This window comes from Apteryx rowi, unplaced genomic scaffold, assembly GCF_003343035.1.
Source record: "Apteryx rowi isolate R43461 unplaced genomic scaffold, aptRow1 scaffold_328, whole genome shotgun sequence".
NCBI lineage: Eukaryota > Metazoa > Chordata > Aves > Apterygiformes > Apterygidae > Apteryx > Apteryx rowi.
The window spans coordinates 425,271-438,872 of record NW_020449730.1 but is presented as its reverse complement, the minus strand read 5'-3'; the positions used below and the strand labels follow the sequence as shown (position 1 = coordinate 438,872).

General features: G+C 42.1%; 1 protein-coding gene across 1 annotated transcript in view; it reads left to right on the top strand.

The window, feature by feature from the left end:
• Nucleotides 1-13,292, top strand: part of MN1 (MN1 proto-oncogene, transcriptional regulator) — a 42,273-nt gene extending 28,981 nt beyond the window's left edge. The window contains exons 4-5 of the mRNA XM_026071547.1: nt 3,293-3,311; nt 8,195-13,292. Coding sequence (XP_025927332.1) covers nt 3,293-3,311; nt 8,195-8,379 — 204 coding nt within the window. The 3' untranslated portion in view covers nt 8,380-13,292. The remainder of the gene's footprint in view (nt 1-3,292; nt 3,312-8,194) is intronic.
• The last annotated feature ends 310 nt before the right edge of the window (nt 13,293-13,602 follow it).

The following is a 13,602-nucleotide window of genomic DNA, read 5'->3' as shown; positions in this document are numbered from 1 at the left end:
GGCTCCTGTTATCTAAATTCTGTGCGAGCAGTGAGTGCTGATAGAGCCCCATGCCAGCTCTGAGACCACTTAAAGCAAAATAAACATCTTTGCAACATGGTCTGATACATGCTCCCTTCAGAGTCGCAGGCACCTCCAATTAATCATCCTTTCTGTGGAGGAAGAGGCTTTGAGGATCAGAGGACATTGCCAGACCTGATGGGCTGATGGAGGGGTGGGCACTGACTCAACATTAAGGCTAAATGGGCTGTGTTCCCAGCCCGAGTGAGCAGTGGCAAACTTTCCCTTCCTTTCCTTTCCTTTCCTTTCCTTTCCTTTCCTTTCCTTTCCTTTCCTTTCCTTTCCTTTCCTTTCCTTTCCTTTCCTTTCCTTTCCTTTCCTTTCCTTTCCTTTCCTTTCCTTTCCTTTCCTTTCCTTTCCTTTCCTTTCCTTTCCTTTCCTTTCCTTTCCTTTCCGTGATGTCTTGTCTATATGTAGCAAAGTCAAATGCTTTAATGAGCAAAGCTCTTGGTTCTGGCTTGCAGGATATATTGGTGGTGTGGGACAGCGCTCAGTGTTGTGCACGCGTTTTTTCACTAAAGAGCCTTCCGTCCTTTGTGAGAAAAGGCTTTTATAGTGTAGCTCAGCTGGTTATAAAAATTCTGAGGCTAGATCTCTGCAATAAATCTATGGGCTGACCAAACCAAATGACTTCTTGAAATGTTAATGAATGAGATGTGACCAATACTCTGGAGTTGAGACATCTATGCATACCATTCCTGGTCAGCAGAGAGGGGACTCTCCTATTCCCCATTTAAATTGTGCTCATCATTATGAGTCATAGACTTTATCCGTTCATCTTAATAACTGCATAAAATTTTGTCTTTTTGTTTAGTTTTCTTCATATTGAGGAGGGTAACATCTTTACACATTTTATGGGCTTTAAAAATCACACAAGTTACACAAAATAAATGAAGGAATAAAATCAGGGCAAGAAGAAGATTTCAGTAACGGAGCAGATGAAGCTTTTCATTAGGCGCCAGCAGAGTGCTTGGTACTGTACAGGATCCAGAGCCAAAGACAGTCATCAGAAGAGACAGATGATCCAGTCCAAAGCAGGGGTACAGGATGCCAGAGGGGAAGAAAACTGAAAGTGGTGCAAGTTTTATAGAGTAAATAAGTGGCAGGTGACATTTCTTTGTATTTACAAATGAATGCARTGTGCCCTTACTTACACTCCAAGCTCAAGAAAATACTTTTATCCAAGATTTTATCAGTGCTACAGTGGTGAGGGAGGAGATGGTTCATTTGTTTATAAACACAAATGCACTAGTTGTGTTTAAAAAATAGCATTTTAGGAGTAAATTAATCTGTGGCGACTAGGTCCAGTGTGCAGACAAACATGAAATGTTTTCAGACCTTATTTTTCTTGAAAACTGAAAAAGATGATTCTGTAGCATGTACAAATGCAGAGCTATGTGCCTGAACCAATATGTCAAACTGTCATGTGGGAGATTTGGTGAAAAACATCTTGTCCTAAGGGAATAATTTTAAACACTATATGTAGGTTTCCTGCCTCATAAGAGATCATTACTCAAATCTATTCCCTCTTATGGTAGCTTGGCCTCTACTTAACGGGCTCAGAGTGAGCAGAAGCCTATTAATGCATCCTTTAAGAGTGGTTATCAGATGGTAGAGGGGAAACTGATCTCTGATCAGGGAATATAGTGTTTTTGGCCAAATCATCTGATTTAGTTTTAACAAGATCAGTCGCAATCCAGGAGCTTTACGCTCGACTGGTCATTGAGGGCGGGCTGCGGCGCGYGGGGCCCATGCTGTGCGGGGCGGATGGGGCTCTGGGGCAGCTCGGAGCCGCAGCCGAGGCTTTGTCAGAGCCTGTGAAGAAGTGTAAGGGACAAGCCCTACGGCAACTAGCCATTCCAGGGATCTTCACCTCCTGTTTGTCACTTCAGTCTTACAGGAACGCTGAAACGTAGGGTGGAACCCATTCCAAACCAGACCTTCACCAGACTGTAACTGCGCACTCTCGCTCCTGCCTGTCAGTGTCTCTTGTTTCTTTTGTTGTTGCTGTTTTTGGCAAAAATTAGAGAAATGACAGGAGCAGCACCTGAAGAGTAGTGTAAACTCCTGTTGCCTCTGYGTAGCATCTCCTGTTGCCTTGGCTACACACTGTACCTTCCCCAATTAATCTCATCTCTTGTGAGATGATGCATGTAATACATTATAGCATAGCAGGTGAACTTGATTTTAGTGGGATTAGTTTACCTTAAAATCAGGACACATCTTGGTTTGTGTAATGTTTGTTGTGGTCATCGCAATTAAGAGAACATGTTTCTCTTTTAAAAGTACATATGAAGATGTTACATGAGGAAAAAGGCTTTTTAGAGCAGCTTACTGTGGGCTAAGTAAAAAGATAGTGAGAAGAAAGCTTGAATGAAAGTATGCGTACTTGGTGTCTTCAGGAATAAGGAGAGTGTCAGGATCTAATCTCACTAAAAAGAAATGTTTTTTTCTTGGCTGATGTGAAAAATCAGTCTGAAGTGTTGGTATTGAATTTATTGGCTGAAAAGAATTCTGTGTCTTCTCCCTGTGTCTTACCTTTGGACTACTAATGCATGTGAAAGCAGCACGTTTCCTTGCCTCTGCTTGGGTTCTGTCGCGGGTTAGTTACCGTGCCTTCATTAATACTGTGCAAACAAACAAACAGCAACCTTTCATTTGCTGAATGCATGCATGCCTTTGCAAAATAGAGCAGAACGAAAGAGCGGCTTCCTAAATGTGTAAGGTCATAGCACGAGGATCCAGGGGCATGGGAGAAAGGCTGGGTGAGAGAGTCTCTACTGTGCTCTGTTTTTCTCTTTGTTTGTTTGTTTATTTTGGGGGGCTTAAAGATTGAAATGTGTTCATGTGGGTAAGTCTGTTCAAAAGCTTGATGTATAGCTTTCGCCCAAGAGCAAACTTTAATACTAAAGAAATACTTTTTTAGTCTTTTGGGAACGTAAAAATGTGTGTGCACGCATACTCCTCTGTAAAGGAGAGAAGCATGGTATTTTTGTCCTAACTGGTTGATATAATTCTTATACTTTCTTTTGTGTGTTATTGTTACTGATGAATGATACAAAACTATTCAGAGAATACTTTGAAATATTTACCTAAAATATACAGTTTGAACAGCAATAAACAAATTTGCTAGAATATTGGCTGAACACAAGCACATAAACAGTGTGAAAATGGTCAGACTTAAATCACTTTAATGTTCAAATGAATGTTTGCAAGTATTTTTTTGCCATAGTCACCCAACTCTTCCAGATGTTGTGGCTGGCTTTTGGAAATGCCTGTGCACAAGCTGAGTTAATAATATTAATCAACCCTCATGTTAACTTCCAGGGCATTCAGTGATTATTGCAGGAATTTTCTCTGCTGTGAGCAATTTTGCACAGTTGGCTGGGATACATAGTTGTGGGTTTTTTCTTGTTTTTATCTTCCTCTGAAAAACGGAGTATGGGTTGTTGCTATGCACGGAATAATGGGTAGGATAGGATATTATAATCAAGATAAAAGGAAGAAATTGTTTCCAGTGCTGGAAATTTAAACTTGATATTTGCAGTAACTGCCTTTTAGAACCATCATGACATTTCTGCGTTGCTCTGTGTGAGAATGTGCTGCCGCCACCTGAGCAGGGAGAGAACGGGTGCGTCGGAGAAACCATGCCGCGCTCGCAGGCAGCTGGGCTGGTTTTGCTCTGAAGACAACTGTCCTCCCTAGACTGAAAGGACTGCCCACCAACCAAGCATGGAGGAGAATGCTCTATAAAAGAATAAATGTAATCAGAGGAGTCAAAGTAAGGAAGCAGTGGGAAAAATAGGTATTTCATGAAGGTGGGCTTAACTAAAGCYGGTACTGATTTGTATAAAGGAGGCAGTGGAGGCTGCCACGGCAAGGCCTTGCTCTAGTCACAGCTTTTTGTGCTGTGATGGTTTGATGCTGTGATGGTTGAGCCATTTCCAGACTCCTTTTGGTCTTTAGTCAGTTCATTGCTTTGAGTTTCACGCCTTCTCTCTGACCATGCTGTGCTTACATAAGATGTTTTAGCTTTTATCTCTACTTCAGCACTGGCCAGCAAAAGTTGCTGTTTTCAAGTGGCACATCCTGCAACTGAATAGTTTCACTAGCTTCTCTCCCAGGTTCTGTTCTGTCGCCTCCTTCGGCTGGGACAGGAAGTCTCCGCCCAGACCATCGCTAGACCTTTGGTGGGGAAGGTGGCTCTTGCGAGAAGGGTATTGCTTTTACGAATAACACTTACAGCTTTCTTGCAGTAGTTGCTAATAGAGGCAGCTTTGCAATTTAGACAATTTGTTTGAAAATTCCTTGCTTTCAAAAAAATTTACATGTACTTCATAACTGACAATGATTTATCTGAAACTTGGCAAATGCAAGGCTGCAATGAAGTGATGACACCATCTTGCTTTATCTGACTAATTTTAACCTGCTGAGTCCCATCAGTCTCTGCTAACAATACCCCTCAGGAATGAGAGTGTATTGCATAAAGCAGGTGCTGTGGCATTGTTAGTTTGAATGAGGCAGTGAAATACTGGGGAAGGCTGGTAAAACAGATCTGCTGAGAGAATGTTACTGTTTTGGACAAGCATCAGGCGGAGGTTCTCATGTTTAAGTATATGATTCTTACCAGGTGGAACAGAGCAACTTTCATTTTTAAATGTGAAGGGTTCCATCAGAAAAGCTTTGTCAAGACAGAAATGACTGGAAAAAAAATTGCACTGAATTTTTCCCTCCAAATTGCCTTTGAAACAACTTCTGCCAATGCAAGCCGTACTGCAAGCTCTTACCCTCTTCCTTTTCATTCCTGGGTTTGAATGCATCATGTTCTCTGCTCTTATCAATAGGGCAAGACAACATGAGCTCCTGCACAATGCTGTTGAGTTAGCTGTTATGTGGACAGTGAGGGTCAGTGTTACTTCACAAAATCAGGATCAGGTCCTGCTCACCTCATTTACCTGAGTTTTCCTCTGGGGCCAACAAATCCTGATAATCACTGTGGGATTTATTTTGCGTTGATTCCTTTATTTATCCCCAGCAAGTACATTAAAACTAATTCACTGGTTTACCAGTAAAGAAACCTAATTTGGTATTCTTTAGAGGCTTGTGGCATACAGACATCCTCAGTTAATTATTGGCTGAGGACCTGATCCTTTCTGGATGTTGCTGGCATCTGAACGACTGGTGCAGACGTTGCTGCCTGTGCCAGCAAAGCACAGTTCAAAGGTTTTGGGCTTGTGCAGTCAGAAGCTCCGGATCTGATCAAAGCAGAGTGCTCGGAGACATGCAGCCTGTTGCTGGATCTTGGTCTGGGAATGTTCTTTCTCTGCCACCTCTGTAAATGTCCCTGTGCTCTCAGCTCAAATGCTGGTCTCAACATCCTACAGTAAACGCTCCTTGCCTAAACACCACAGATATCCTTGGCCTCTTGTGACAACAGTTCATGAGCAGGAGTCTTTCCTCTTTTTCTGCAACAGAGGAAGAATGCTGCTGTCACAAAGACTAATCTCAAGGCGCTGGCTTTTCCTGTACTGAGACCAGCATGTCCTGTACTTTAAGGGAGATCTAAAAAAAAAAAAAAAAATTAGGTACTATGTGCATCGTAAGGAACATGAACAAATACAAATGAGAAAAACATTTTTCTTTTTCAATCCTATGTAATCTCATTTGGATTTTGACATATTTTATAAATATAAACTTTTGCAGGTATATTTACAATCAACATTCATTAAAAAAAACATGTATTTAGGGAGTCCTGAAGTGGCATCGTAATCTCAGCTTTGGATTCACTCTTCTCCGCTAATAGAGCTGTTAATAATGCACATGGAGTCATGTTTGCTGTTCCCTGCCCTGCACCGGGAACGGCTGTGGAGCTGCGCCTGCTGCTGTGCCTGCAGAAGGCTGCGAGTGGACCAGCTCCCCAGCAAAGACGTGTCAGTGATGTGTTAACGGCCAAGGTTGAAAGGCAGCCCCAGGGAGGTAAAAACACTTGTTATTCTTCAGCGAGGCAGCGGCAGCACAGGGAAGGGGGGAAGTCTGGGATGTGATGAGGCTGAGCGGGTAACGGGAAAAAAGAATAAAAGTTACCAGTGTTTGACCAAAGAAAGGATGTGCTAATGCAGTCTTTGCCTGCTGAAATTGTGCATTTGGTTATGTGGAGGATTCTGCCCTGTGCTTCAGCTCTGCTGTTTATTTGTCAAAACTGGCTGATAAAATCTAGTCAACTACAGGAYGCTGTAATCCACTTTGGATTTAAAAAATGTGAGCATCTTTGACCAACTGATATTTGGATTCTTTATTACAGTGGTAAGTGATGATATCCTACAGAAAAAAAAAAACAAAAAACCCCACCAGTGTGCTAAGCTAAGGTTTGTGTGGATTTTGCACGTTGTTGCACAAACAGGGCAGGTTGCTAAGCAGGCAGTAGTCGCTACTCCGGAGTAGGGTTCCTCCTCGCGTCTTCTATGGCATCATGTCCCCAGGTTTCTCTATATGGTGTTATGATACTGTTTTGAATAAGAACATATCTGGCATCCTATAACCCAGCATTTAAGCATTTTTCAGTTTAAATCAGGGGCTTTCAGACTAGTTTAAGATATTTTAAAGGTTAACATAAATTTGGTATCACTACGATCGTGCAACAGTGCTATTCGGTTCTTGTTGGATATCTGATTTTGTAGTTGGTTAAGTGAAACAAATCTAACTTGTTCCATGAAGTGTAATAAACCCGCACTACTTAAGTTTTGGAACATTAGAAAGACAATGTGAAGAAAAGTCTTAACAAGGTTAAACATTCACACCCATTTTTTGGCATATTTGGCATGCTCCAGGACCATCCTTACCCATGCAAAATGGGAATTTTTTTGTGTTTACCAGAGAGAAATTATGGAGCCCTGCATTTGCTAACACTGCACTCGAGTCTGTTCTCAACTTTTCCTGGGTGAATATATATGAAATGGTGAATGAGAGAAAATGCAAACTGCCTGTCTAGATTTCGGGGTTTTTTTGTCTTGACTTACTTACACTATTACGCTGTTTACTCACAGTTTTTAATCCTGCTAAAAGCCCTCCTTCCTGGGACTGGAGGGAGCTGTCTGCATCAGCTTGAACATCCTCACCAGCAAAATAAGGAGTGGTCCCGGGGGACTGTGTTGTCTTGGAGAGAATTTTCTTCCGTTGTCAGGCTGCAGGTTGGCTTGTCCTGGAAAGAGGGCAGCGAGGGAGCAGCCTGCTCTGTGCCGCAGGGTTGGCCGACAGAGGCCATGGTGGCTGTGAGCTTCTGCTTTTCCTTTTCAGAAAGTCTTTGAGAAGGCCCCTGTGAAAAGGTTATTAAGGAAATGTAAGGCTGTACAAGGTGAGAGCTGAAGTTTGATTTTTCGTGTGAATTGACTAGGAACAATGGAGTAGGACTAAATAATTGAGGTCAGCCAGCATGATGAAGGAGAGGTATCCCTGGCCTGCAAAGGATGGGGGACAGGGCAGATGCGCTGTGGCAAAATTGAAGGATGACAAAGATATATTTGGGACGGAGAAGTGCATGTAAAAGAAAGTATTTTGGGGGATTTTTTTTGGCACAGTGAAAAATTAACCTGTAAAACTCACCACCGTGAGACACTGAATAAAAAAGATCAAGCTTTAATTAAAAATCCTTAAGCAGTTTATCTCAGCCGGGTGGACCCTACAGGTATATTGGACAGAAAATATGCAAGTGATGGAAGTCACGGAGGTTGATCGACTGGTTGCAAAGGAGCCAGAGCGGTGGTGAACAGCTGGGAACGGCTCCTGGCAGGCGCCAGGGGCTCCGCCGCTCCGGCATTGCGGCCCTGTCCCGGCGGGAGCAGCCTGGCCGGACCCCGCCGGGCCCCTCTGTCAGAGCAGCTCGGCCGGCGCCTGTGCCCACGTGTGCCCGCGTGTGCCCGCGTGCCAGCGCATCCCCCGGGCCTGGCCGGGAGCCCTGGGGTTGCGGCAGCCCGGCGGCAGCGCCCGCCTGCTCCCCGGCTGCTCCCCCTGCCCGCACCGGGTCTGGGGGCGGCCTCCTGCGTGTGAGCCGCCTGCGCGCCTTTACTCGCTGTTGCTTTGAATTTACTTGGTTGTATTGCACAGTTGTGACAATAACTTCTCTATTAACCCTTTCCAGCCCACGACCTTCCCTCGAACAAGACCTCAGCACCGGCGCAGACTGGCAGCCACTTGCAATGCCTCTCGGTTCACTGCACGGACGACATGGGCGAGGCGAAGGGCCGGACTGCGGTGCCGACATGGAGATCCCTGCACTCAGACATCTCCAACAGATTTGGGACTTTTGTGGCTGCCCTGACTTGAACAAAAGAAATTATTTTTTTCCTCTTTTTAATTTCAAAGGGCCGCTACTGCTAGGTGGACTATTTTTCTAGGTTGGTACCTGCTTAGTGGCATATGGACTGGAAAGGGTTAATTTAAAGTAAACCTCAACTTTTTTTTAATCTTCTGCCACAGTATGTTACCAGTGTTAACCCTTCTGCAGTTAGCACACTTTTGCTTAAGATTTTCCTGCTAGACCACTTTTTCCCATTATTCTGTAATCTTGGCATACATTTATAGATGAGGCCTTTTCCTTTTTCATCTCAGCGTATGTCCAAGTCACGTATGTCATAATAAGACAAAGATACTACTCCTCCTCCTCCTTTTCTTTTTCATTTGTTTTTTTTTCTTTTTTCTTTTTTTGCTTTGTTCAGTGCTTATTACAATGGTAATTCTGAAGAACAGCGGTTCAGGAATAAATGCTGGTTAAAATGAAATTGTCATATTATATATCAACACCCAGCTTTTGCCAGTCACACACAAACCAAACGATGCTCTGTTAAATATTCAGGCAATGATTCTATTCTTTCTTGGGAAGATTTTTTTTTTGTCATTAATAACACATTTAATCRCCTCCCTCCCTCGTTTGCTTTCTCCATCTCCCCCTCTTTAGGTGAGGACAGAATTCGGTTTATTTACTGTTTTGAAGCCCAGATATGGAGTTCTGTTACAAACAGTGGGGTCTGGTCCTGAAACAGCCCTGAATTTTTAAAGTTTTTGTTTTAAATAAGTCTAACAGGAAGTTTACTTAATGATTAATAATTATCATCTTCTCCACCAAACACACAGATTGCAGTAGAATTTGTTTTACCTCCTTCTCTCACTTGTGAGGCAGAGCGAGGGGTGCAGACGCCCTCCAGAGTGTGGTGTGCAGCCTTTCACATTTGTGGTGCTGTTGCTGGAGTTGTCACTTTATTTTATAACTGTTTAAAGAAAAGAAATCTCCCCAAAAGCAACTAAGTCTGCCTGTGTGTTGCTCTTAATCTGTGGAGCAATGTCCTAGCCACACGGATGTAAGCCCGGTGTGGCACTGAGGTGCTGAACTCCCTCGTGCTAGGCTGGGTTTAAGTCTGCCATCCTGCTATTACTGGAGTTACCAAAGTCACTGGAAGGCTGTACTGAAGCAAAGTTCCCATTTTTTTTTTCCCCTTTTGTTTGCTGAAGGAAGATAGCTGTGGATTGGAAGTGTTATGTAGCTTCCTGTGTGTTCGTCCGTAGCCAGGAACAACGCTGGGGCTGTGTGCCGTCCCTGGAGCACCCGCCGTGGGTGTCCTGGTGCAGCGATGACAGTAACGGCGGTGGTGCCGAGCGAGGGACCGCCAGGGCCAGGGCCAGAGCAGAGGCTGCAGGTCTGTGTGCATCTTCGTGTCCTGGTGCGAGAGCGTTTTTGTTCTAACCCTTCTCCAGATACCATTCCCCATATGTTGGGGTCAGTGTTTTCTCATCTGTCAGGGCTGGGAGACCTGAAGTTAGATGCCCTGAGCTCATTCTAGGCCCCGTTTTTGCCATGCATATGAAGAACAGTATTATTAGATGCACACAATAAAAGGAAAAACATGCTTTCCTGCTCCTGATAGATAATACTCATTTGAGAAGTACGTTGGAAGCAAACCAGCTAAAAACAAAAATGACATGATCTGACACTCCTGTGGTTTTACGTAACACTGTCTATTATTTGTGTATCCTCTGTTTACAGGGAGTGTGAACAGTCCCACCCTTGTTCAGGCCAGCTTGGTTTCCTCTGCTCCCTGAAGCTTAAGAACTTCATTGGAAATTTAGGTTTTAGCTGTGAAATAAAGGTCGGAATCTCTAGTGTTATTTATTGTTTCTTTCATGGATTCACAAAATGTGCCCCTTCTCAAGGGATGGACTTTGAAGACTGCTTTGTATTTATCTTAGATGATTGTGCTGGGCCTTTAATTATTTTGAAGTAGTGTTCTCAGTAGACATCAGTGGAGAGGGAGTTCTGCCTAAAATGCTAATGGCACAGGATCTTCACTTTCAATCATATGTGGCTTCAAAAAAAATCATGGTGTTTATAAAGACAGGACTTTTCTCTGTTATTTGAATGTGCTCTTATTAGCCATGCACAGATTGTTTTCTTGTTATGGTTCTGGTCAGTGACTTTATTTTGGATAAATTTAGGGGATTGAACTTTGATTTTTAATACTATTTTAGTTTTTATTGGCGCTGCCACTAGGATGAGAATTTTTGCCCATCCTGAAGCAATTGACTATGGAGCTGTCTCATACCCACTTGTTTTGGAACAAAAAGATGTGATATTTTGTACCTTTCATAGGTGTTTATGCTACTGAAAAGTCCAGAGCTCTTCTCTGTAACTGCAATAAAATATCCCTAGTAAAATACTTCTTCATAAAATAATAATTAGCATTCCCAATGCTGGCATATGCCTCTGCCTGTGATTTCTTAAGTCCCAGTTCACCTAAATATGTGTTTAACTTTACATCCTGTCTAACAAAGCACTTAAGTATATGCTAAACTAAGTAAAATTTATGTATCTGATGAAGCATGGGGGTAAGTGCTTTGGTGGATTAGGTCCACAATTTTAATAGTTTTGTTGCAGCTTATACCTCTTCAAGCTAGGTGTGTCTTGGAGTGAACCCAACAAAACACATGCCTAGACATATGATACTGTCTTTCAGCACTTAGAGCTGAGAATTTAGGAAGAGTTCATGGTCTGATGGAGTTCCTGTACCATAGCACAGGCCTGGTGGCATACTTCTTTGTTTTTAGTTTTGCCTTCTACATTCAAGAGAACAGGCTTTTCAAGCTGCCTTAGGTCGGGGTGCACACCCTATGCTACCAGGAAGAGACCTTTAAATGAAGACTGGACCAACCATTGCAAATCTGTTTTTAAAAAGAAATCCTCCTTTAAGTAGAAAGATATTGACTCAGTTGGTCTTACCCATCATTTTCTTCTGGTTTGCTCTCTGCAGCTTGTACGTCTATCCTGAGGTGGTTATTTTCATTCAATTCGGACTTATTTTTTTTTGCTTGCTTATAGGAATATAAATTGAAAACAATTCCATAAAAAACAGCACAAGAGCTTTAAATCATATGAAATGAGAGGAGGATTAGATCCCTGATGCACTGAAACTAAGGGACATATCCAGCTTCTAAACTGTACAGGTTGGAAGTCCGGGGAGCTCTGACATTCTGCAGCAGCTGAATATCTGCTTCGGTATCGCTGGTGCTGTTAGTGGGAGAACAGAATTTTTAGATAAAGAGGAGTTAAAAATAAACACTGTTTGATCTTCTTCTGGGCCTTATTGTCCATATAGTTTTGTTAACTAATGCAGTTACATGCGATCTTTCTGCTAACCTTATTCTATTGGATCTTGCTTACTTTCAAGTGACATTCTCAACTGAACAAAAGGAGAATATGCCAGCTCTACGAGTTGTAGCTATTATCTAACACCAGTACCAGTTTGGACTTTCACAGTTTCTTTGCTTCTTGCCAAAGATCAGAACAGAAACGGTACATATGTCTGACCAGGACAAGTGTAACTTCATGCTCATACCTGGTGTATTTGGCACTGACAACAACTAGGAATTTGTCACAAAGCTTTTGTTGCCTGTGGTAATTTTATTGTACTCATTTTCTCCATTAATTTGACACTCAATGCACTGTTTTTTTTAACATATATAAAATATCAGCATAACACTAAATGCTAAGAATTGAAATACCTGATTTGGGGAATAATAGTACCTTCAATTGAATGTTTGAGAGCTGTAGATAAAAGCCTGTTGTGTAAGACGTAGATGTTTTTAGACAGGGAAACTGAGGCACAGACAGAGTGTCAACTTGAGCTGTGTCAAAGGCAGATCCATGGCAGAACTGAGCTATAACTTACTTGTGATCTCTGGCTCAGAGCCCTCATCGCTGAGCCATTTCTTTCTGACACACAGGTCTAAGCTTGCTTCTTTTTGAGGAGGGTCCAGTACAACAGAGAGTGAAATTTTATGTTACAAATTTCCCCCAAGTGACTGCATAAAGCCAGAATAATTTAAACGTGCACCTGCATATCATATAAGGCTTCAAGACAATGAGAACATTGCACTGTCAGAGCTATATGGTAAATGTGCCCATAAGATGGGTGCAATCTTTGCTTTATATTGTGAACAAAAGCTAAAAATGTGGCTTCAAATTTATTTTGGAAAATCCTCTCTGCCTTGCCTAGCATTTTCAGTCTTACACACAAACACACACACGCATACACATACACAAGTGCCAGTTTAAAAGTGACACTTTGGAAGTTACATATCTTTGGGTTCTTGCCCTTTAAGGGTGAATTTCATCCTGACCTAGGATTGCTGATTTTTTCAGTATATGTTAAAAGAAACTTTGTACTTATTCTTTAAGTTAAAAAGTAGTAGCAAATTAAGCAAAATATCCTTTGCATTTAAATTGTGAGAAGTGATAAAATATCTTTTTGCCAGAAAAAAGAAAAAATAGGCCTTATTTATTAAATGCTCTTGAGAACTTTCTCCAGATCATTTTTTTCATAGGGTTCATAGTTCTCTGCTATTCTAGTTCAGTTTTTAAAACATCTGTGAGAGAGGGTTTAGACTCATTTTTATTTAGTTATGGTGAATTTCATCAAATGTGTAAGGGTTTCATTGTGTGGTTTGGGTGGAAGGGAATGAACATCAAAATTGTGTCATCTGTGTCATTTAGGGAACTTTTTCTGATACTATACTTAGAGGTGGCCCTTCTAAGGCTACTTTACCTTTCCAAAACAGGAAATCAGTATGAAAGCTTCCAGGCACCAATACTAAGGCAAAAGGTTCACACGTTCCTTGTAGTAGGAGTGTGTAACATGACCACAGGTCATCGAAATGCTTAAAGCGGGGTGTGTTTGCTCTACCGTAGGGAGGGAGGGAGGTGGTGGGTGGTGGGTGGGGAAAAGCAGACAGAACCAGAACTGGTAAATTTTGATTATTTTTTTTAAGCTGCAGTGTAAGGTTTTCTCAAATACTAGATTCACAGCTGTTCAATGGATGGTGTATAAGAGCATAACCCATTTTTATAGAATTGTTTCTCCTTTATTGCTTAAGGCTAATGGAGGAAATAGTCTAATTTTGTCTTAGAAATTCTCTATTAAAATTGTTGGTTTCAGTCCATCCGCTCATAGATTCTGACTGATGAAACTGCAGGCTGTGATTTCCGGCAGTTATAACTTT